Source organism: Rhinatrema bivittatum, chromosome 8, assembly GCF_901001135.1.
Source record: "Rhinatrema bivittatum chromosome 8, aRhiBiv1.1, whole genome shotgun sequence".
Classification (NCBI taxonomy): Eukaryota; Metazoa; Chordata; class Amphibia; order Gymnophiona; family Rhinatrematidae; genus Rhinatrema; species Rhinatrema bivittatum.
In genome coordinates, this window is record NC_042622.1 from 163526557 (window position 1) to 163547744 (window position 21188).

The following is a 21188-nucleotide window of genomic DNA, read 5'->3' on the forward strand; positions in this document are numbered from 1 at the left end:
ATGAGATGTAAAATCTTGTGGACGTTGTCTGCAGCCATGCGTTGGGGAATAAGCCCACCTGATCTGAGCAGATTAGGCCTGGAAGATATGTTTAGTCTCATTGCTAAGATGTGCGCCAATATCTTCAAGTCTTGATTGATGAGTGAGATAGGTCTATAAGACCCACAAATCATGGGATCTCTACCCGGTTTAGGGATAATGGTTATGCCGGCTACATTGAACTGGGCATCGAAAGAGCCCCCCCTCTCAGATATGGTTAAAAAGGTCCACCAAATGGTCCACCAGCGCATTGTAGAGTGCCCGATAATATTCGCTCAAAAATCCATCCAGTCCTGGAGACTTTCCATTTTTTAAGGTTTGAATAAACCCTGCACTTCCGCAGCACTGATTGGTGAGTCAAGGTGGGATTGTTGCTCCGCTATTAAGGACGGAAATGGTACATCTGCCAAATAGAAGTTTATATTGGTGTCCTGTATATTCCCATCTCTGCTATACAGTTGCACATAAACATCCACAAAGCTATTCCTGATCTCTGTCGGGTCAGTGGTGGCGTTCCTCTTCGAGTCTTATCTTCGGTATCATACTTTGGAGTGTCCTTAATTTTAGTTGTCGGGCTAATAACTTGCCCGCTTTGTCACTACCTTTGAAGTAGGTTTGTCTGGTTCTTTCCAACTGGAATGCTGTCTGTTCTGCATGTACTTGTAGTAGGCAGTTGCGGGCATCGGTGAGTTTGGCATATGTTTTCGGAGATAGATTATGCATGTGCATTTTTGCCAGTTGATCAATCTTGATCTGCAAAGACTTGCTCTTTGCCTCATGCTCCTTTTTGCTGGCAACTGCTCTGGATATGCATAATCCATCTTAGAGCATTCCCAGACAGTGCTATATGGGACTGAGGGGTCGCTATTAAGTTGGAAGAATTCTCTTACATGTGATATTAAGATGACTTTGAAGGTGGCGTCTTTTAGTAAGGAAGTGTTTAGTTTCCAATAAGCTTGCCCTCCAATTTTATCTCCAGTTTCTAAATCTAATTCTACTGCTCCATGGTCTGATCAGGTATTTGGGTGTATATCCGTACCGGTGACTTTGGGCATAAGGCATTGATCTAGCAGAAAGAAGTCAATGCGCGAGTAAGAGCTGTGGGGGTTTGAATAAAATGTATATGACCTCTCCGTTGGATTACAATGTCTCCATATGTCAGATAATTTCCATTTGCGCATTATGGTCTGTAGAAGTGTGTAGCCTGGTTTCTGAGAATGTTTGCTGGGGTTATGAAAATTGTCCTTTTCCGGACTCAAAGTAAGGTTGAAGTCGCCTCCGATTATAAGATAGCCCTCCACCTCATTTTCCAATAGAATCTGGATCTGTCGCCAAAAGGGCATCTGGTCTTGGACAGGAGCATAAATAGCAAAGTGAATATATTGTTTCCTATCTTAAGCTTGAGGAGTACATATCTGCCTAGGGCATCTAATCTTTGGACCAGTGGTTCAAAAGTTATCGATGCCGATATCAGGATCCCAGTGCAAGTGTATCTAGTGGTCTTGCTTGCCGATGCCAGGAAGATATGCAGATACTTCTTATATCTCAACAAGTGTTAATGTCTCTTACGTATATGTGTTTCTTGTACAAAAGTGAAAGTTGCTTTCCTGTTAATCAGTTCCCTGAAAAGCATATCCCTTTTCCTACGGGTGTTAAGACCCTTCACATTAAGTGTAATAAATCTGATCATTGTGGATTGATGGTTTTGAAGTGGTGTCTCCTACTCCCAACACATGTGATAGTGACAATTGGTGTCGTGTCCCAGGCAATATGTCTAATGCAACAGGCCTCATGCAGCGATCCATAATCCCACCCAGGCTATGAGTATGTACAGTGACAGCGGTAGAGTTGCCTCTCCAGGAAAAATAACCCCAAACTTTGAATCCATACATCCTCCCTCACAGATTCCCTCCTTGGGGGCTGGAATACCATGCTCCAAGTGACCCCCGCGTCCCCCTCCCCCCTGTGTACTTCCCAAACAACATGATATAATAAAATGCAAAGCAACCTATAAACATACAATAGCCTTCTTTCTTTTTTTTTTTTTTAACTTGACGACATGCAAGAGAAGCAAAATAAATAACAGCATACATCACTCCCAACTTTGGAGTTCTGTATTATTGAGATCCTGGCTGCTGAGGCTAGAAAAGTCATCCCTGGTCTGACAATGCTTCAGACTGTTGGGCTACGGGATTCTGATTCCTGCGTCGTGTCTTCCCAGCCCGCTGCCATTTTGCCTTGGTGTCCAGGGTGTGGGTCTTCGGAGTCAGTGGTGATGTTGGGAGGTGATGTTCCAATCCAGCTTGGTCAAATACCTTCACCGCTTCTGATGCCGTCTTCATTCGATATGTGACACCTTGATATTGGAAGGAGAGGGCAAATGGAAACTGCCAGCGGTAGTGAATTTCAGCTTTACGGAGGGCCTGAGTAACCGCTTTGAGCTCAAACCTCTTTTTCAATGTGCTGGGAGCTAGGTCCTGAAAAAGTGCGATCTCCAAGCCCTTCCATGTCCCAGACTGTTTGGACCTAACAATCGCCATTATTTTTTCTTTTTGCGAGTAATTACGGAGATTGACGATTATATCACGCGTGTTATTGGGCCGGTACGCACCCAAAGTTCTGTGTGCCCGCTCGATTTGAATGTTAATGTCCCCATTCCTAGCATCTGAAGCTACAGCTGTCGGATCCTGTGCTGCCATAAATGCGCAGATTTCTCTGGCAGTTGCCATAAAGTCAGCGTAGTCAGCAGTTTCTGGGACCCCTTTAATTCTTATGTTAGACCTCCGATTGCAGTTCACCAAGTCCTCTATTTTATCATTCAGAGTGTTGATCTCTTGCTCTACCTCTATACTGGTTTGAGACAGATTGTGCATGGCCACCTCGTGGCCCTCCACCCTGGTTTCTATTTCATCCACTCTGTCCCAGCGCCCTCATCTCCTCCCGGTTCTCTGCGAACAAGTTGAGTAACTCTTCCTTATGCTGTCGCATTTCAGATTGGATCTCCATAAACCACTTCCTTAATAAGGCTTTAGTGGGTAAATCGGAGGTGTCTGGCAACTTGCCTGTAATTTGCTGCGGGGACAGGATTGGGGCCTCCGAGTCTGATCTGTCCACCTCTCCCTGTGTGCTGTTTGCCCGATCAGGCCCCGACTCCTGCAGCTCCATCGCAGCTTTTGTAAACGAGAACTGCTGGAGTTTGCTGGTTTTGTCTTTTGCCGACATTGGAACACTGGCCTGATCCCCACGAAGGCAGCTGGGAGGTTAAACAAGCTGACAGGCTGTGTAAATAAAGCTATCGGGGTGAGGTTTGTTTGGGAGCGTTAGGCGCGAGCAGCCATCTTGTGTAGCTCCATGTACTTCTAGCAGCTGCTCTGGGCAGGGTGTGGTTCTTACTGATGAAAGGATGGGAGAAAGATTATAGGCAGTATAGGGCTGCAGATTCTCACCTGCAGGCTCGGTTTCCGTCTCCACGCCCGGACCGATGAACGCATCTCCTGCAATGGCTGCCACCTGGTTGGTGGATCAGGTTTTGTAAGTAGAAGTGGCTGACTGACTACCAGTGTTGATCCTGGCATATTCTCCTCTCTTCTGGAGACAGTAATCTGACTTCTATTCTGCAATGCCAGGTGGTGTTTCTTGGCTCTAAAAGATAGCAAATATCATAACCTGAAGGCAATGCAGAATCAGCCAGGTCCCTCTAACATCCTTTACCAGATCATAGAGGCATTTAAATTCCTGAAAGGCATTTATAATGCACAAGAAATAAATATTTTTCAATGGAAAGGAAGTTGTAGATTAGGGGTCATAATATGAAGCTCCAAGAGGATTGTGGGCTGTGACTGTAGGAGAGGGCAGTGCCTGTAGTCAGACTGAGGGGATTGTGGGTTGTGATTGTAGGAGAGTATTACAGTGAGAGAGGGCAGTGCCTGTAGTCAGACTGAGGGGATTGTGGGTTGTGACTGTAGGAGAGTATTACAGTGAGAGAGGGCAGTGCCTGTAGTCAGACTGAGGGGATTGTGGGTTGTGACTGTAGGAGAGTATTACAGTGAGAGAGGGCAGTGCCTGTAGTCAGACTGAGGGGATTGAGGGCTGTGACTGTAGGAGAGTATTACAGTGAGAGAGGGCAGTGCCTGTAGTCAGACTGAGGGGATTGTGGGCTGTGACTGTAGGAGAGTATTACAGTGAGAGAGGGCAGTGCCTGTAGTCAGACTGAGGGGATTGAGGGCTGTGACTGTAGGAGAGTATTAAGTGAGAGAGGGCAGTGCCTGTAGTCAGACTGAGAGGATTGTGGGCTGTGACTGTAGGAGAGTATTACAGTGAGAGAGGGCAGTGCCTGTAGTCAGACTGAGAGGATTGTGGGCTGTGACTGTAGGAGAGTATTACAGTGAGAGAGGGCAGTGCCTGTAGTCAGACTGAGAGGATTGTGGGCTGTGACTGTAGGAGAGTATTACAGTGAGAGAGGGCAGTGCCTGTAGTCAGACTGAGGGGATTGAGGGCTGTGACTGTAGGAGAGTATTAAGTGAGAGAGGGCAGTGCCTGTAGTCAGACTGAGGGGATTGAGGGCTGTGACTGTAGGAGAGTATTAAGTGAGAGAGGGCAGTGCCTGTAGTCAGATTGAGAGGATTGTGGGCTGTGACTGTAGGAGAGTATTACAGTGAGAGAGGGCAGTGCCTGTAGTCAGACTGAGGGGATTGTGGGCTGTGACTGTAGGAGAGTATTAAGTGAGAGAGGGCAGTGCCTGTAGTCAGACTGAGGGGATTGAGGGCTGTGACTGTAGGAGAGTATTAAGTGAGAGAGGGCAGTGCCTGTAGTCAGACTGAGAGGATTGTGGGCTGTGACTGTAGGAGAGTATTACAGTGAGAGAGGGCAGTGCCTGTAGTCAGACTGAGGGGATTGTGGGCTGTGACTGTAGGAGAGTATTAAGTGAGAGAGGGCAGTGCCTTAGTCAGACTGAGAGGATTGTGGGCTGTGACTGTAGGAGAGTATTACAGTGAGAGAGGGCAGTGCCTGTAGTCAGACTGAGGGGATTGAGGGCTGTGACTGTAGGAGAGTATTAAGTGAGAGAGGGCAGTGCCTGTAGTCAGACTGAGAGGATTGTGGGCTGTGACTGTAGGAGAGTATTACAGTGAGAGAGGGCAGTGCCTGTAGTCAGACTGAGGGGATTGTGGGCTGTGACTGTAGGAGAGTATTAAGTGAGAGAGGGCAGTGCCTTAGTCAGACTGAGAGGATTGTGGGCTGTGACTGTAGGAGAGTATTACAGTGAGAGAGGGCAGTGCCTGTAGTCAGACTGAGGGGATTGAGGGCTGTGACTGTAGGAGAGTATTAAGTGAGAGAGGGCAGTGCCTGTAGTCAGACTGAGAGGATTGTGGGCTGTGACTGTAGGAGAGTATTACAGTGAGAGAGGGCAGTGCCTGTAGTCAGACTGAGGGGATTGTGGGCTGTGACTGTAGGAGAGTATTAAATGAGAGAGGGCAGTGCCTTAGTCAGACTGAGAGGATTGTGGGCTGTGACTGTAGGAGAGTATTACAGTGAGAGAGGGCAGTGCCTGTAGTCAGACTGAGGGGATTGTGGGTTGTGACTGTAGGAGAGTATTACAGTGAGAGTGGGCAGTGCCTGTAGTCAGACTGAGGGAATTGAGGGCTGTGACTGTAGGAGAGGGTATTACAGTGAGAGAGGGCAGTGCCTAAAATCAGACTGGGAATTGTGGGCTGTGACTTTAGCAGAGGGATTTACAGTGAGAGAGAGCAGTGCTTGTAGTCAGACTGAGGGGATTGTGGGCTGTGACTGTCAGAGAGTATTTCAGTGAGACAGGGCAGTGCCTGTAGTCAGACTGAGGGAACTGTGGGCTGTGACTGTAGGAGAAGGCAATGCTTGTAGTCAGACTGAGGGGATTGTGGGGTTTGACTAAGTAGTCAGAGAGGACTGAAGCATAATGAGCTTACCTTTTGCACAGTAGAACTGCAGTGATGATTGTAAGTAGACCAAGTATAGGGATAAAAGAGAATAGAGAGACATGAAGGATATAATAAGGCGAACCTGTCAATAAAGGTGGGAGAGAAATAGATTATGCACAAGACTCTGTTTATTCTGCTTCCTGGGCCACACAGACTTGGCTCCCTTCCAGTGTTCACCAGGCCACACACCCTCAGCTCCCTCCCACTGTTCACTAGGCTGCATTCCTTCAGCTTTCTCCCTTTGCTCACTATGCCACACACCACCAGTTCCCTCCCAGTGTTCACCAGGCTGCACCCTTAGCTCCCTCCCAGTACTAACCAGGCTACTCCCCCTCGGTTTCCTCCCTGCCCTCACCAGACCACATACCCTCCCAGTGTTCACTCCCAGGCTACACTCCCTGCACTCACCAGGCCTTAGACACTCACCTCCCTCCCAGTATTCACCAGGCTCCACTCCTTGGCTTCCTCCCTGCACTCAGCAGGTCAAATACCTTCAGCTCCCTCCCAGGGTTTACCAGGCCGCACTCCCTCTGTTTCCTCCCAGCATTCACTAAGCCACACACCTTCAGCTCCCTCCGAGAGTTCACCAGGCTGCACTCACTCAGCTTCCCACTTCTTTCCTTCAAATATTTATTTGGGTAAATGAGTCTTTCTTTCAGGAATGTGGGAACATAGTTATCTGATCTTAATCAACTGAGTATAAGCAGAATTCAATTGGGAAATATTTTTAAAGTCTACTTCTTATTCAGAATAGAGGCGCTGGCCAGATCCTCCCAAAGGTTTAGAGAGGCCTGGACAACTTCCATCTTTTAAGAACCCAAGGTATAATGAAAAAATTTTAAAAAATTAACAAGTACTTAAATTTGAGGCCCAGGCCAAATGGCTGACATGGCCTTGGTGCTGGCTTGCTGCAGGTACGTACTGGAGGGTGCTGGCACTGTACTGCTGCTCCCCCGGAGTGTCACTTTGGCTTCTGTAGTGGGAATAACCATGGATGTAACTGAAAGGTTTCTGGTACTGTTTCTGAAGACCATATCCATTCAGTTCCCCTTGTGAGAAGTTGCTCCCTCCTTCCTGTCACCTAAAAGAGTAAGGAGATGATAGTGATGCAGATCGGGCACTTTGCAGAAGCTGCTGTAAGAAGACTCAACATGTCTGTCTAGCACCAGGCAAGGCTGTGGCCCACACTCTCCAACATCCTGTGCGTCAGTATTATACAAAGGGCCATATTCAATAGAGAGTTCTTCCATTGACAAAAGTCTTCTATGCAAAAGGCTCCTGTGTGTTATAATGAAGAATCTCTGGGCAGCTTGAATTCTGTTAGCAGACTTTGTGGTTTCTGACCTCTGAACACTCAAGAATAGAATTCTAACCTGCATCCCTAGGCACGTAACAAGTGAGACAAATACTACAGGTCAGCGAAGGTCAGTGGGAAATTCGGCTGTGGATCCCAAGTCACTTTTACAATTTTTTCACTTACTAATCACAGAATGGGGGAAAACACTTTGGCAAATCCAGCCTTTATTAGCAGAACATGCATAAGAAACAACTACACTGCTTTGTCTTGTAATTAATAACACTAATTTGTTGTGAAGGTGTTGCAGAAACTAGTTAGTATAACAGTCCAACTGCTGCTGCATCGAAACACAGAAATGATGGCAGAAAAGGACCAAATGATCCACCCAGTCTGCCCAGCAAGCTTATGCCAGTATCTGCTGCACTGTGCAGGTTACCCCCATGCTTATCAGTTTCCCAGACTGTAAAAGTCAGGGTCATTGGATGCTGTTTGTATCCACTTTCCCTTAACCCTTGCTGTGGAAGCAGAGAGCAATGTTGAAGTTGCATCAAAAGTATCAGGCTTATTGATTAAGGGTAGTAACCGCCGCACCACAAGTTATTCTTTTGCTTTCTTGTCTTCATTCACATCCCCTCTCTCCCCCCCCCCCCCCCCTTTTACCTCCCTTCTCCCCTCCCCAGTTAAACATCAGTTTCACTGTAAAGCCTTTTTGGCTGCATTCTTGTTTTATGGAAACCGATGTGATGTTTCTAACAAATGTCGGTATATAAAAAACGTTAAATAAATAAATCAATCCTCTATCTTTAAGGGATCCACAGTGTTTATCCCGTGCCCCTTTGAAATCTTTCACTGTATTTGTCTTCACCACCTCCTCCGGAAGGGCTTTCCAGACATCTACCACCCTCTCTGTGAAGAAATATTTCCTGACATGGGTTCTGAGTTGTCCTCCCTGGAGTTTCATTTCATAACCCTTGGTTCTACTGATTTCTTTCCAACGGAAAAGGTTTGACAATTGTGCATCATTAAAACCTTTCAGGTATCTGAAGGTCTGTATCATATCTCCCCTGCACCTCTTTGCTTCCAGGGTGTACATATTGAGATCCTTTAGCCTCTCCTCAAAAGTCTTCCGATACAGACCCCTCTCATCATTTTAGTCACTCTTTTCTGCACCGCCTCTATCCTGTCGTTATCCTTTTTGAGATACAGGCACCAGTACTGAATGCAGTACTCCAGGTGAGGCCTCACAAGGGCATAATCACCTTCTTTTTCTTACTGGTTATTCCTCTCTCTACGCAGGCCAGCATTCTTCTGGCTTTAGTTATTGCCTTGTCATTTCTTTGCCGTCTTCAGATTGCCAGACACTTTCAGCCCAAGGTCCCTCTCTTGGTCTGTGTGCATGAGTCTTTCACACCCCCATCACATACAGCTCTTTTGGATTGCCGCACCCCAGTTGCACAACTCTGCACTCCTTGGCTGCAAATTCTTAATGCTGGACTATTCTGGATCTCTTCCTCCCCCCCCCCCCCCCCCCCCTTCTCTTTTACAAGCAAGGTCCGGAGATTGGAATGGGTCATATCCTCACACGTACCTGGTGATGCACTGGGATCCTACAGGAGAGCTTCAGGAACTCACAGCAGTTTTGTGCCCCCCGCTCAGTGTCTTCTCAGAAGCACAGAGGAAACAGTCTGTGGTTTCTAACAATCTGCCTTCACCGCTACTGCAGGAAGGTCACAAGATGCAAAAAAAATTGTCTTTTTCTGTTTCACACAGATCTGTCTTTTCAAAAGGCTTGAGGGGCTATGTTCAGCTATGGCAATCACCTCACTTAACACAAAAAAACTGCAGCTCTTACCCAGAATGAATACATAGCAGTGGAACCAACCAACCTCTAAGCAAAATCTTAGGTCCATAGAAAGCCCCCTGTGGTAGAAGAAACTTTGCGAGAGATGGAGAATAGTGAAGCTGCCATCAACTAGCACAAAAGAGATATGCATGCCCCCCATGTGTCCAAATCAAGAGCATGCTGAGCAAACCTGTAGTAACACTTCAGATGTGCTCCGAAATAGATGAAGGTACAGGGGTCCCCTTTCACAAGTGGGAAATTGGTTATAAGATTAAAAAGGAAATGGAATTGGACTGGAAAAGCTGCCCCCAGCTAAGATCACAGTCAGTGTAAGGTGCGACAAGTTGCAGTTTCTTTCTTACTTTTCTTTCTAATGCTGCAGACTTGGGTGGTTGCTGTGTTAAGCTGCTTGAATAGGAAGTGGCAGGTGCTGGTTCTTGGAAGCTTGTATTAGGCCATTAAAAAAGTATTACCTACAAATTACAGTTTCCCAAAAATAATTAAAATAGCAAAATCCATACCAAGAAGAAAAATCTATAAGTTCCAGATGGAACTAATGGAGCCAGCTTTGCAGAACATGTGCACACCAGCAAGGACCTGGAAAAAAAGCCACTTGCATCCAACTCCTCTTGCCCCCCCCCCCCCCCCCCGACATTGCCAGGCTTACACAGGAACACCAGGATCGGGGGACGCAACGCATTTGGAATCAATTGTCTAAACTCTGAGAAGAGTTAATGAGGCTAGAATCCAAGAAAATGGCGCACCTACTTAATTTAACGAAGCAATCCCATTTTGAAGAGGGAAATTAAGCAGGTCGTAACTTAGCCCAAAAATTGAAGAAATTGACTTTTCAAAACACTATAGCCAAAATTAAAGATGTGGGAGATAGTATCCTAACAAATAACTCTGATATACGGCGTAGATTCTTAACATTTTATAGTCAACTTTATGCAACCAAACTTTCTATTCAGTCTGAAACAATTGACCACTATCTGAAAACCCTATATTTGCCTTCCTTATCTGAGGAGGTGCAACAGGCATTAGAAGAGGAGATCTCCACTGTAGAAATATTATCTGCAATAAAAGAGTAAAAAATTGGCAAATCTCCAAGCCCAGACGGCCTAACAGCAAAGTTTTACAAATGCTTTGCCCCTTTCATAGTCACTTATCTCCAGAAAGTGTTTAACTACTTAAGGGGAGGGGGAGCGCTCGCCCTTAATTCCAACGTAGCAGGCATAAAGGTATTATTAAAACCAGGAAAGGACCCAACGGCTTGTGGATCATATCGCCCAATCTCCCTTTTAAACCTGGATCTTAAACTTTTGGCAAGAATTTTGGCCGGTCGAATGAACATCAAGACCAGGCTGGTTTCAAGCGGGGTAGGCTCACAGGCGACAATATACGCAAATTAATTAATATGCAGTGGTGGGCTAAAAGTCAGCAAGCAGATGCCATTTTTCTATCAATGGACGCTGAAAAGGCTTTTGATGTGGTTCACTAGCCTTTCCTTTTCAGGGTCTTAAGAAAGATGGGCTTTGGTAAGACATTTTGCCAATGGATTACCGTCCTATACATCAATCCATGGGCATGTCTGAAAATTAATGGCGGTTATTTGGACTACTTTACAGTGGGTAGGAGGATGAGACAGGGGTGTCGCTTGTCGCAATTACTTTTTGCCATTTTTCTTGAGCCATTAGCCACCATTATTAGAGGGGATCCTGGGGTTTCGGGGTTCACATTTTCTCAACACATTTTCAAACTGTCCCTCTTCGCCGATTATATGTTTATGCTCACTGATCCCCACCAGTCTCTAACTGCTATAGAAAAGAATATAAAAGAATTTAGTGCAGTTTCGGGGTTTAAGGTGAATTGGGAAAAATCAGAGATCCTTAATCTTACCTGTAGCTCCGAAACAGTACGCTCCTTGAAACAACTACATCCTTTTCGATGGGCCTCCCAGAAAGTAAAATATCTAGGCATATATCTATCTAACAACCCCAAAGACCTATTCCATCTGAATTACACCCCGCTACTGAAGAAAGTGTTTGCTGACTTGGACCAATGGGATAGAACCCATATATTGTGGTTGGGGAGGATAGCAACCATCAAAATGAACTTGCTATCAAGGTTACTCTATCTGATTCCTAATGATATGCTCAAACACTGGCAGACAAAAGTGTTCAGTTTTATTTGGAAACGGAGACCTCCTAGGGTTAGCTGCGTGGTTCTCTACCAAACCAAATTAGAAGAGGGTTGGGGGTACCCAATCTTCTTTGGTATTTTGTGGCGGCACAATTAAAACCCTTAGTGGTGTGGCATCAAGTGAAAGAAGTTAGACATTGGGTAATTATAGAACAATCTATGATACCCCCAATGCCTTTGGCAGCCCTACCATGGCAAAACAGGAAAACTTGGTGACCCTGTCCCAACTTGCTTCCTACCACCCGGCATACAATGAATATATAGGACAAATGGAAGACTAAATTAGTGGGGAATAAATCAAGCTATTTTTTAACACATTTGTTTCATAATCTAACTTTCTCCCCGAGTCAACCACTTTCTTCTTTCACGAGATGGAAAAAACAGGGTATCCATTGTGTTGAGCACATATGGAGGGGTGACGATACAGTGACCTTTGAGGTTCTATGCCAAAACAGTGAACTAGGGCCTCCCGACTATTTAGCATATCTTCAACTTCGTCATTTTTGGAAAAGCACTCAGGTAACCCTGGCTCTCTCTCATGGGAAATCTCTGTTCGAAGGTTACTGCTCAACACCATTTCATCTTAAAGGCCTAATCTCCAAGATATACAAACTACTCAATGTGCGGCTGTCCACCCAACCGGCACATATCAGGGCATGGGTTAGTGACCTTCCCATGGATTTTACACAACAGGATTGGGATATGTTATTCGAGCAAACTCATAAGATTTCCATATCAGCACTCTTGGTTGAAAACAGCTACAAACAATTGTACAGATGGTACTTGACCCCGGCAAGGTTAGCAAAATTAATTTCCCATTCTGATGGTAATTGCTGGAGAGGATGCGGTATCCGAGGTACATATATTAATATGTGGTGGTCGGGAGACTGCATACAGCCATTATGGAAGCAGATAGAAGTTCAGATTTTCCAGATATTACATACACATATATAGAATTGTCAAAGGAAACGGTTTTATTGAATGTAACTGATATGGGAGGGCTTACCTGTTTGTTCTGCAATTTTGTAAGGCTGCGAGACTGGAAATAGCTAAAGCTTGGAAGGCACCTAATAGCCCCTCACTACAATCCATACTGAGAAGGTTGGATAGTGTCTGTACATTGTACAAGCTGACAGCTGAAAAGCACCATTCCTTGAACAGAGTTTATTCGACATGGGATGCCTACTTAAGTTAGAATTGTTTAGCTCAGGTTAGTTTTTAGTTACAGGCACTTTGACTACTTTTCTTATTGGAACCTCACTGTTGGGATGCCCTAATTCTAATGCATCATTAGTATCCTTTGAAGATACCTCTCTCCGAACCATGCGCTGCTGAGCGACTGTCGGTTTTTATTTATTTATTTAGCATTTTTCTATACCGACCTTCATGGTTGAATACCATATCAGATCGGTTTACATTGAACAGGGATATATAACTGTAATGGAAGGAACAACTTTTTTATAATCAGAGAAACAAAAGTTACATTTAACAAGGACCGTAAACTTGGAAGCTTAAACAGCTGAAAGGAAAGGCCCGAAGAGGGCATTAAATTAAGAACAAGAGTCATAATGGAATCCGGTCTAGTGTTAGATAAATTATTAGAGGGAGTGCTAATGTAAATGAAGTACTTAGAGGAGGAACGGAGTTCCATTGCTCGTGAGCAGATTAATCATCTTAATGTGTGTCCGAAGGATCCAGGAAGGCTTGGCGGAACAGCCAAGTTTTGAGTTTTTTCTTAAATGTTAGGAGGCAAGGTTCTCCCTTTGTTTTCCCCTTTGTTCTAGTTTAAAAGTTGCTCTATCTCCTTTTTAAAGGCTAGCGCCAGCAGTCTGATTCCACCCTGGTTAAGGTGGAGCCCATCCCTTTGGAAGAGACTCCCCCTTCCCCAAAAGGTTCCCCAGTTCCTTACAAAACTGAATCCCTCTTCCTTGCACCATTGTCTTATCCACACATTGAGACTCCGGAGCTCTGCCTGCCTCTGGGGACCTGCGCGTAGAACAAGGAGCATATCAGAGAATGCTACCCTGGAGGTTCTGGATTTATATTTTCTATCTCAGAACCTAAATTTGGCTTCCAGAACCTCCCTCCCACATTTTCCAATGTCGTAGGTGCCCACATGTACCATGACAGCCGGCTTCTCCCCAGCACTGTCTAAAATCCTATCTGTGACACGTGAGGTCCGCCACCTTCGCACCAGGTAGGCATGTTACCAGGCAATCCTCATGCCCACCAGCCACCCAGCTGTCTACGTTCCTAATAATTGAATCACCAGTTATGACGGCCGACCTAACCCCTCCTGGGCAGTAGGCCTTGGAGACACATCCTCGGTGCAAAAGGACAATGCACCACCTGGAGAGCAGGTCCTTGCTAGAGGATCCTTTCCTGCTGCACCAGGTTGATGCTCTCTGATGATGAGACCTTCTTCCTCCAAGGCAGCACCAGGGCTACCAGTCTGAAGTTGGGACTTGGCTACTATGTCCCCGAAGGTCTCATCTATATACCTCTGCCTCAGCTCCTCCAGGTCTGCCACTCTAGGCTCCAGAGATCGGACTCGTTCTCTGAGAGACAGGAGCTCTTTGCATCGCATGCACATGAACAATTTCTCACCGGCGGGTAAAAAATCATACATGTGACACTCGATGCAAAAGACTGGGAATCCCCCCTCTTGCTGCTGGACTATTGCCTTCATCTCAAATTTGTTCACTTCCTATTTAAGTTTTAGGTTGCTATGGGAGTAGGAATAAATTAACGTCCTTTAAATGTATTAGTGAATTCACTATATGTCTGGTAGTGGCCTACACGGGAATGATCAAACTCACTGCTGCTCTCGATTAACAAATATTGGTACCTAATCAAACCAAATCACACTACCGTAACACCTTTCTAAGGTGATTAACTGAACTGAACTTTTCAACCTTTTTACTTAGGTATACATTGCTCCTAGCTTATTTCTAGCTTCTGGCTACCTTTTTGGGTTTTTGCTTTTAATATACAAACACTCTAACTTCTGCTTATTAGCTGTCTTACAGACTATTAAAAATAAACACACTAAGTATTATTCCCAAATATTTAACTTTGCCCCAATACTTTTAAAAAAGGTAGGCGCTAATTTCTCCAGGCACATGGCGATATTAAGACGGAGGTCCCGAAAGTGTAAAAAAGTAAAAAATAAAAAATTTAAAATGGGCCCGCGGCTGGCAGGTTGAAAACCTGATGCTCAATTTTGCCGGCGTCTGGTTTCCGAACCCGTGGCTGTCAGTGGCCTCGAGAACCGACGCTGGCAAAATTGAGCGTCAGCTGTCAAACCCAGTTAAAATTCTTGAGTTTTGAAGAATCTGTAAAGGCTTGATGTTGATATATGGAAGGCCAATCATAAGGGAATTACAGTAGTCAATGGTCGAGAAGATAATTAGTTGTAAAACTGTTCTGAAATCTACTACATTTAGATAAGGTTTTATCCGCCGAAGACTTAGGCGTTTGTGATAACCTTCTTTGATTTTGGTGGTAATGTGTTTATTATTTTATAAGTTATTGTCAATTATTACTCCAAGGTTTCTGGCATGATTGACAGGGGATATTGGCTTAATTTGATTGTTAGTTGTGAATAATGGTGGTGGTAATACAATGGGTTTTTTTGTTCATTATAAGTATTTTGGTTTTATCAATGTTGATTATTAGTTTTAATTTTGTAAGGAGTTGCTTGATTGATTCATTCAAGTAATAAAGACGTATCTTTATAAGTATCATCAATGGAGTTTTTTATGGGAATTTATTTATTTATTTATAACTTTTATATACCGACATTCAAATGGATGTCACATCGGTTCACATATAACTGGGGAGCCAAAAAAACTAGTTGGGAGAAAGGAAGGATAAAGTTACAATTAACTTTTTGTTAACTGTAACTTTTTGGAATTAAAAGTTGTATGTCATCAGCATAAAGGTGGTGGGTGATTTGCAGATCATTTAATAGCTGGCAAATTGGTAAGAGGTATATGTTAAATAAAGTCGCAGATAACGCTGAACCTTGAGGAACTCCAGTATTGAGGATAATTTTTTTTTTAGAGATGTTGTTATTAAATGAAACTTGATAAGTTCTGTTAGAGAGATAAGATGAAAACCATTGTAATGTAATCTCAGCTAAACCAATTTCAGATAGTCGATCTAGAAGAATTTGATGAAAGTGAAGAAACCTCTGATAGTCCTTCTGAATAGGAATATGGAGGTATGCCTCTGTCAGATCCAAAAATGCTGGGAACTCTCTGCGCACAGCTGCTATAACCATGCGCAGTGTCTCCATCCGGAAACACGGGACCCACAACAACCTGTTTACCTTTTGTAAGTCTAGAATGGGTCAAAAAGTGCCCTATTTGGACACCATGAAGTAAATGGAGCACCCTGCTCTTCCAGGGAAAACTGGCACTCTCACGTTCAGGTCAAGTAACCTCTGCAGGGTCCCTTTCTTTGCCTCTCGCTTTCCATGAGATGCGACATGGAACTCCAGGAACTTTCCCTGACCAGGCATGAAAATTCTAGAGCAGGGGTCAGGAACCTTTTTGGCTGAGAGAGCCATGAACGCCACATATTTTAAAATGTAATTCCATGAGAGCCATACAATATGTTTAAAACTAAATACAAGTAAATGTGTGCATTTTATGTAAGATCACACTTTTAAAGTACAATAAGTCTCTGAAAATATTACACCAGGCCTTAAGACACCAATACATCTCCTATTAGGAAAACTTTTATATACCGACTTTTATATACCGACCAAGTCAGGCTGCTATAGAGTCCTACACAGAAACTACACGCCAGCAGAAAACCTCACCTGAATCACGTGCTGACCCTCACCTAACATAGAATAAAGAGACCAAAACGCATAACTAGAAGCATGCAGAAAAAACTGAATTGGAAACTGCAACAAGCCAGAGTCTCTGTATGCAGTGTAACAAAGGAAAAAAGAAACATCACCCATCCTTAGAAAACAAATCAAGAAATATAAAATCATCAGCAGTAAAACTGTACTAGCAAAAAGAACATATTTCAAAACAGCTGATGAGTGGAATATCCAATAATTAAAAACTCATATAAAACATTTCCAGATACCAACAAAATATTTCAAAATAGCAGACACAAAGACCCAGTAATGAAAAATAATAAGGATACAAAAATTTTTTTGCTCTGCATACCTGGGAACGTTTGATATCCAGGTGTCCTGAGATTGTTCTGAATTAGCAGGAGGTGGGGTGGTTTGCTTGGAACTTTCTCCTCTCTCAGTCACATACCAGCGCTCTCTCTCACACTGGCTCTCAATGACACACCTATACACACATGCTCTCAGTACTCACATATACACATGTTTTTTCTCTCTCACTTATATAGGCTCTTAATTACACATTTACACACATGCTGTCTATCTTTTCACGCTTACACACACACACACACAGGCTTTCAATCACATAAATACATGCTGTCTTTTTCTCTCACATACAGACTCTCATTCACATGCTTACAAACATGTCCTCTCTTTCTCTCATTTACACACAGGCTCTCAATCACATACTCACATGCTCCCTCACCTAAATCAGCTCTCAATCACACACAGACACACATGATCTCTCTCTTACTTATACACACACAGGCTCTTAATCATACATACACATGATTTCTCTCACACACAAAGGATCTCAATCATACACACATACTCTTTCACACAAACAGGTTTTCAATCACAAACTTACACATACAGGTTCCCAATGGTAAACTTACATTCATGCTCTCTCTCTCACAGGCAGGCTCTCAATCACAGACATACTCTCTTTCACATGTACAGGCTCTCAATCACAGACATACTCTCTTTCACATATACAGGCTCTCACTCATTCACATACATGCAATCTCTCACTCACACACACAGGATCTCAAACACACATGCTTGCTCGCTCATTCACTCTCTCTCTCCCCCACCCCCACCCCGGGAACTCGCGGCAGCAGCAGCCTCCTCCCAACGCTAACCACCTTCATTTTCAGCCCTTGCGGAGGCGGAGTCCCATCGGCTGCGATTGAAGCTCTTCATTTTCCTCCGAGCTGCGCTGCAGTCTTCTTTTCGTCGGACACTAGCGTGGCCTCTTCTTGCCGCGCACGCACCCGATGCTCTCCACTTCCTCTTCCGGGCTGCGGGGGGGGGGGGGGGGGGGGAAGAAGAGACCACACTAGCGTGGCCTCTTCTTGCCGCGCAGGCACCCGATACTCTCCACTTCCTCTTCCGGGCCGCGGGGGGGGGGGGGGGCCAGGAAGAAGAGAGCACGCCGGTGCCGCTGACTCCAGCTGTCCTGTCGCGTTCCGCCCGGGCTGACAGCATTTTAAGCCTGGGCGGAGGAGGACCGGGGAGCAGCTGGGTCAGCGGGGGACTGGAACATGTGGCGACACTTGTCTGCGAGCCAGATGCAGCCCTCAAAAGAGCCATATCTGGCTCGCGAGCCATGGGTTCCCGACCCCTGTTCTAGAGTGTAGCCATCTCTCAAGACCTCCAGAACCCAGCAGTCTGAGGTGATCCTGGCCCACTCCTGGCAAATGCTGGACAGTCTACCCTCTAATGCTTCTGCGCAGGAATGGATGACCCTGGCTTCATTAGGCTAACTTTCCTCCACTGGCCCCCTGTCCGGCAACGTCTCTGGAAATCCTGTGGGAACCTTGAAAAGACTGCTGCCAGCTGCTTGATTGTTTTGTTCCTGCTCCCAGAGCTCTCCTGTTCGAACGAAACCTATGCAAATCCTGGAAACAGGAGCTTGGCAGAAACATCTTCTTGTCCTCCAGCAGCCTGTTCCCTGTAGACTTTCCCAGCGTCTTCCATCAACTGGTCCAAATCTCCCCCAAAGAGCAGCTTCCCCTTAAAAGGTAGATTGCACAACGGGCCCTGGACCACATGCCAGCCGACAAATTGCGTAGCCACAGTAGCTTCCTAGGCAAGGAAAAGGCACTAGGTGGCCCACACAGTCCCTCCAGGACTGGATTAGTGCCCTCACTATCTGACTCCACTTGAGTCACCTTAATCCCCAATTTCTTCAGCACCTAGGGAATAAGGGGATGCAATTCCTCCTTTTTTTTTTTTAACCAGCCAGACTACTTGAGTGTCATTCCCCTCCGAGAGTGGATCATCATCCAGATCTGGACCATCCTTATGAACATTCAGGTCCGCCTGTGGTCCTGCTTCCTCATCTGGAACAGATGGATCCTCCTGGAACCCATCAGAATCTCTTGAGCCATCGGAATCATCCTCCGGACCCTTGCGTCCAAGACCCAGACTGTGGAAAAAGGTCTCCAGAACCACCTGAAGATCCCATCTTCGGTCTCTTGAAAGCACCACTCGGCTGCTGCCCTCAGGAACGCTTTTGCCCATCACCTTTCATTGCCAGAAAGGCTTTATAAAGAAGCACAAATTCCGGGGAAACCCCTCCAAACCACCCCCCCCCCCCCCGAGGTTCTCATCTAACTCCCCTCCCCCATCTGGACGCTCCCCAGGGTCCTGCCCCACTGGTGACAGCGGAGGGCGGGAAGCCTAGGCACCTTGGGGGTCAGAGAGGCAGGAGTGCACTGGGATCCTCCGATGCCCGAGGCTACAGGCTCGGACGACCGGAGAGACCTCTTCTCTGGGGGTAGCCCTGCTGAAGTTCCCTCTACAGCCTGAGCACAGAGAGTGCACATTGAGGTGTGCAGACCACACACAGCCACAAGCAGCCATCATCAATTTGGGTGCCATTAAGCCCGCCATCGCACAGTGAACACATCAGCGATCCCCGCTCACAGCAGTCAGAAAATGGCCACCCATGTGGTCCCTTTAACTGAACTGGATGCCGTACTGCCAAGCCTGCTCGAGCAGCGCACGGGAAAACAGGCCACCCTCCGCCAGCCACGACATGCAGGAAAAATAGGTCACACTCGCGCCAGCCAATGGCGCATGGAAAACAAAGTACAGCCATGCATGCGGGAAAGTGCAGCTCCCTCTGCCCCCCCCCCTCCCAACCCGCATCCCCTAGAGCGAAAGCAGAGAGCAGGGTACTCACTCTCTCACCCTGCCAACGCTGACCGCTTCCGCAGTCAAAGGTGCCCTGTCCCCGAGCCCAGACTGGAGCTCCTGCTTGAAAAATAAGTTGGTTTTTTTTAAACTTTAATACTCCCAGCAAAAAGAATCAAGGGTACTTCTTTCAAGGCTGGCAGCTCTCAGAGGGAAATCTCAGAAGTCATGAGGAAGCCAGTCCCCTGACTATCAGGACCTCTGGACCGTTGTGGGTGAACACCAACCAGAGGTTCCCAACCTCCCAGTCGCCTGGCTGCACCTGAGGGATGGTCTACAAGGAGGCTAGTACCTCAGGGAGCCTCCAAACTCAAACTCTCTTCTTTCCAAATTTCTTCTTTTCAGTCAGACTGCAGGTTTGCACCTCTGCCATCTGTTGGAGTCAGAGAAATACTGAGGCACTGCAGTTGGCACTCTCAGTTATGTAGCAGTGCTTCAAGGTTGTGTTCTCTGCCTCCATCTGCTGGTAGGGATGCATAACCCACTTATCTGGACTGATCTGGATGTGAAAAGGAAAGTGTTACTGCCTAGACACAGGGGGTTTCGGCAAGCAAAACAGAAAAAGAGCGTAATAGTGTGAGCATGCTTGCCCAGAGAAAGACTGGGCTGCAAAAGTCTGGGGTGGAAGCCATATCCTTGGGTATCGTTTAAGAGATTTTCATAGTATTTTGGACACTTGGGGTAAGTGGCTTATTAATTCTCAGGATTCATCAATACCATCACCATTGTCTCCACTCTGGGATAATTCAGATTTTCCAGAGCAGACGGAAGTTGGAGTTTGACAGTTAGTCAGATGTATAATGATGGGGAAGTTCAATTCATCAGCTGCAAAGGTTAGGGGAAACTGATAGACTACTAGTATTCCAATATTTGCAACATAAAGGCTTTCTGCAAAAAGTGTCCATTACAAAATCCTACAGTAGAGAGATGACAAAATTAGAACAGTTTGCTCTAAGTCCCTATCAAGCAGGGGCCTAATTTCTATGCTCTATGGCCTACTAACATCACAAAAAAAAAAGATGCAATTAAGAAAAGAGAGTCAAAATAGGAGATGTGGGGAGAGAGGTGAATTCAAATTTTTCAAATTAAAAAAAAAATTCCATGTGTGTCACGACACAGGAAAATGGGTATAAGCTGCTATCAGCAATGTTACGTCCCAGATAGGTTAAAGAGAATGGGTCTAATGAGTCAGGACAGGTATTGGCGTGATTGTGGACGTAAGGGTATTTTTTTTCATATTTGTCCTAAAATACAAATCACTTCACAGGAATTAACTTACCATTAGATCCTTTGGTTATACTCTTGGTTGAGCTGCAGGGGGATTTTCCACAAGGGGGAACTGGTTTGTTAATCGCCCGTCACTGGAGATCAGCTTCTGCACACTCTTTGGTTGAGTAGTTGCGCCTACTTTGGCAGGGATATACAATGGGGGATATACAATGGCATTCATAATCTATGAGTTATGAGATTTATATCCTAATGTGCCCAAGATATAGGAACCACTTTATTCCAAAATAACTCCTGTTACTAGCAATGGATTAATTGGGCTATGTAGAAGGTTTTATAAATTAACTGCTTTGTGACTTCTTTACTGTGGAGCTCATCGCTACATTGTGGCTTAAATTGTATATAAAATTTGTTGTTGTTTCTCTTGATCAAACTTTGTAGTTTTGTATCAACTTTTTTCATATGGCATTGTAAAGTATCATATAGAATAAAGTTTCAAAATTAAAAAAAAAAATAAATATATATATATATATATATATATATATATATATA

General features: G+C 45.2%; 1 protein-coding gene across 3 annotated transcripts in view; it reads right to left on the reverse strand.

Annotated features, from left to right (window-relative positions):
- The window catches only part of LOC115096617 (tyrosine kinase receptor Cad96Ca-like), a 47547-nt gene extending 26762 nt beyond the window's left edge, over positions 1–20785 (reverse strand). Inside the window, exons 1-4 of one of the 3 annotated variants that reach the window (XM_029611502.1) lie at positions 20689–20785; positions 6916–7074; positions 5982–6075; positions 3486–3681 (exon numbers count right to left, since the gene is read on the reverse strand). In XM_029611502.1, coding sequence (XP_029467362.1) covers positions 3486–3681; positions 5982–6075; positions 6916–7033 — 408 coding nt within the window. In that variant the 5' untranslated portion in view covers positions 7034–7074; positions 20689–20785. Of the gene's footprint in view, positions 1–3485; positions 3682–5981; positions 6076–6850; positions 7075–8878; positions 8977–20688 lie in introns of those variants that run through there. The other 2 variants (XM_029611501.1, XM_029611503.1) reach the window with 2 other exon arrangements.
- Positions 20786–21188: the final 403 nt, after the last annotated feature.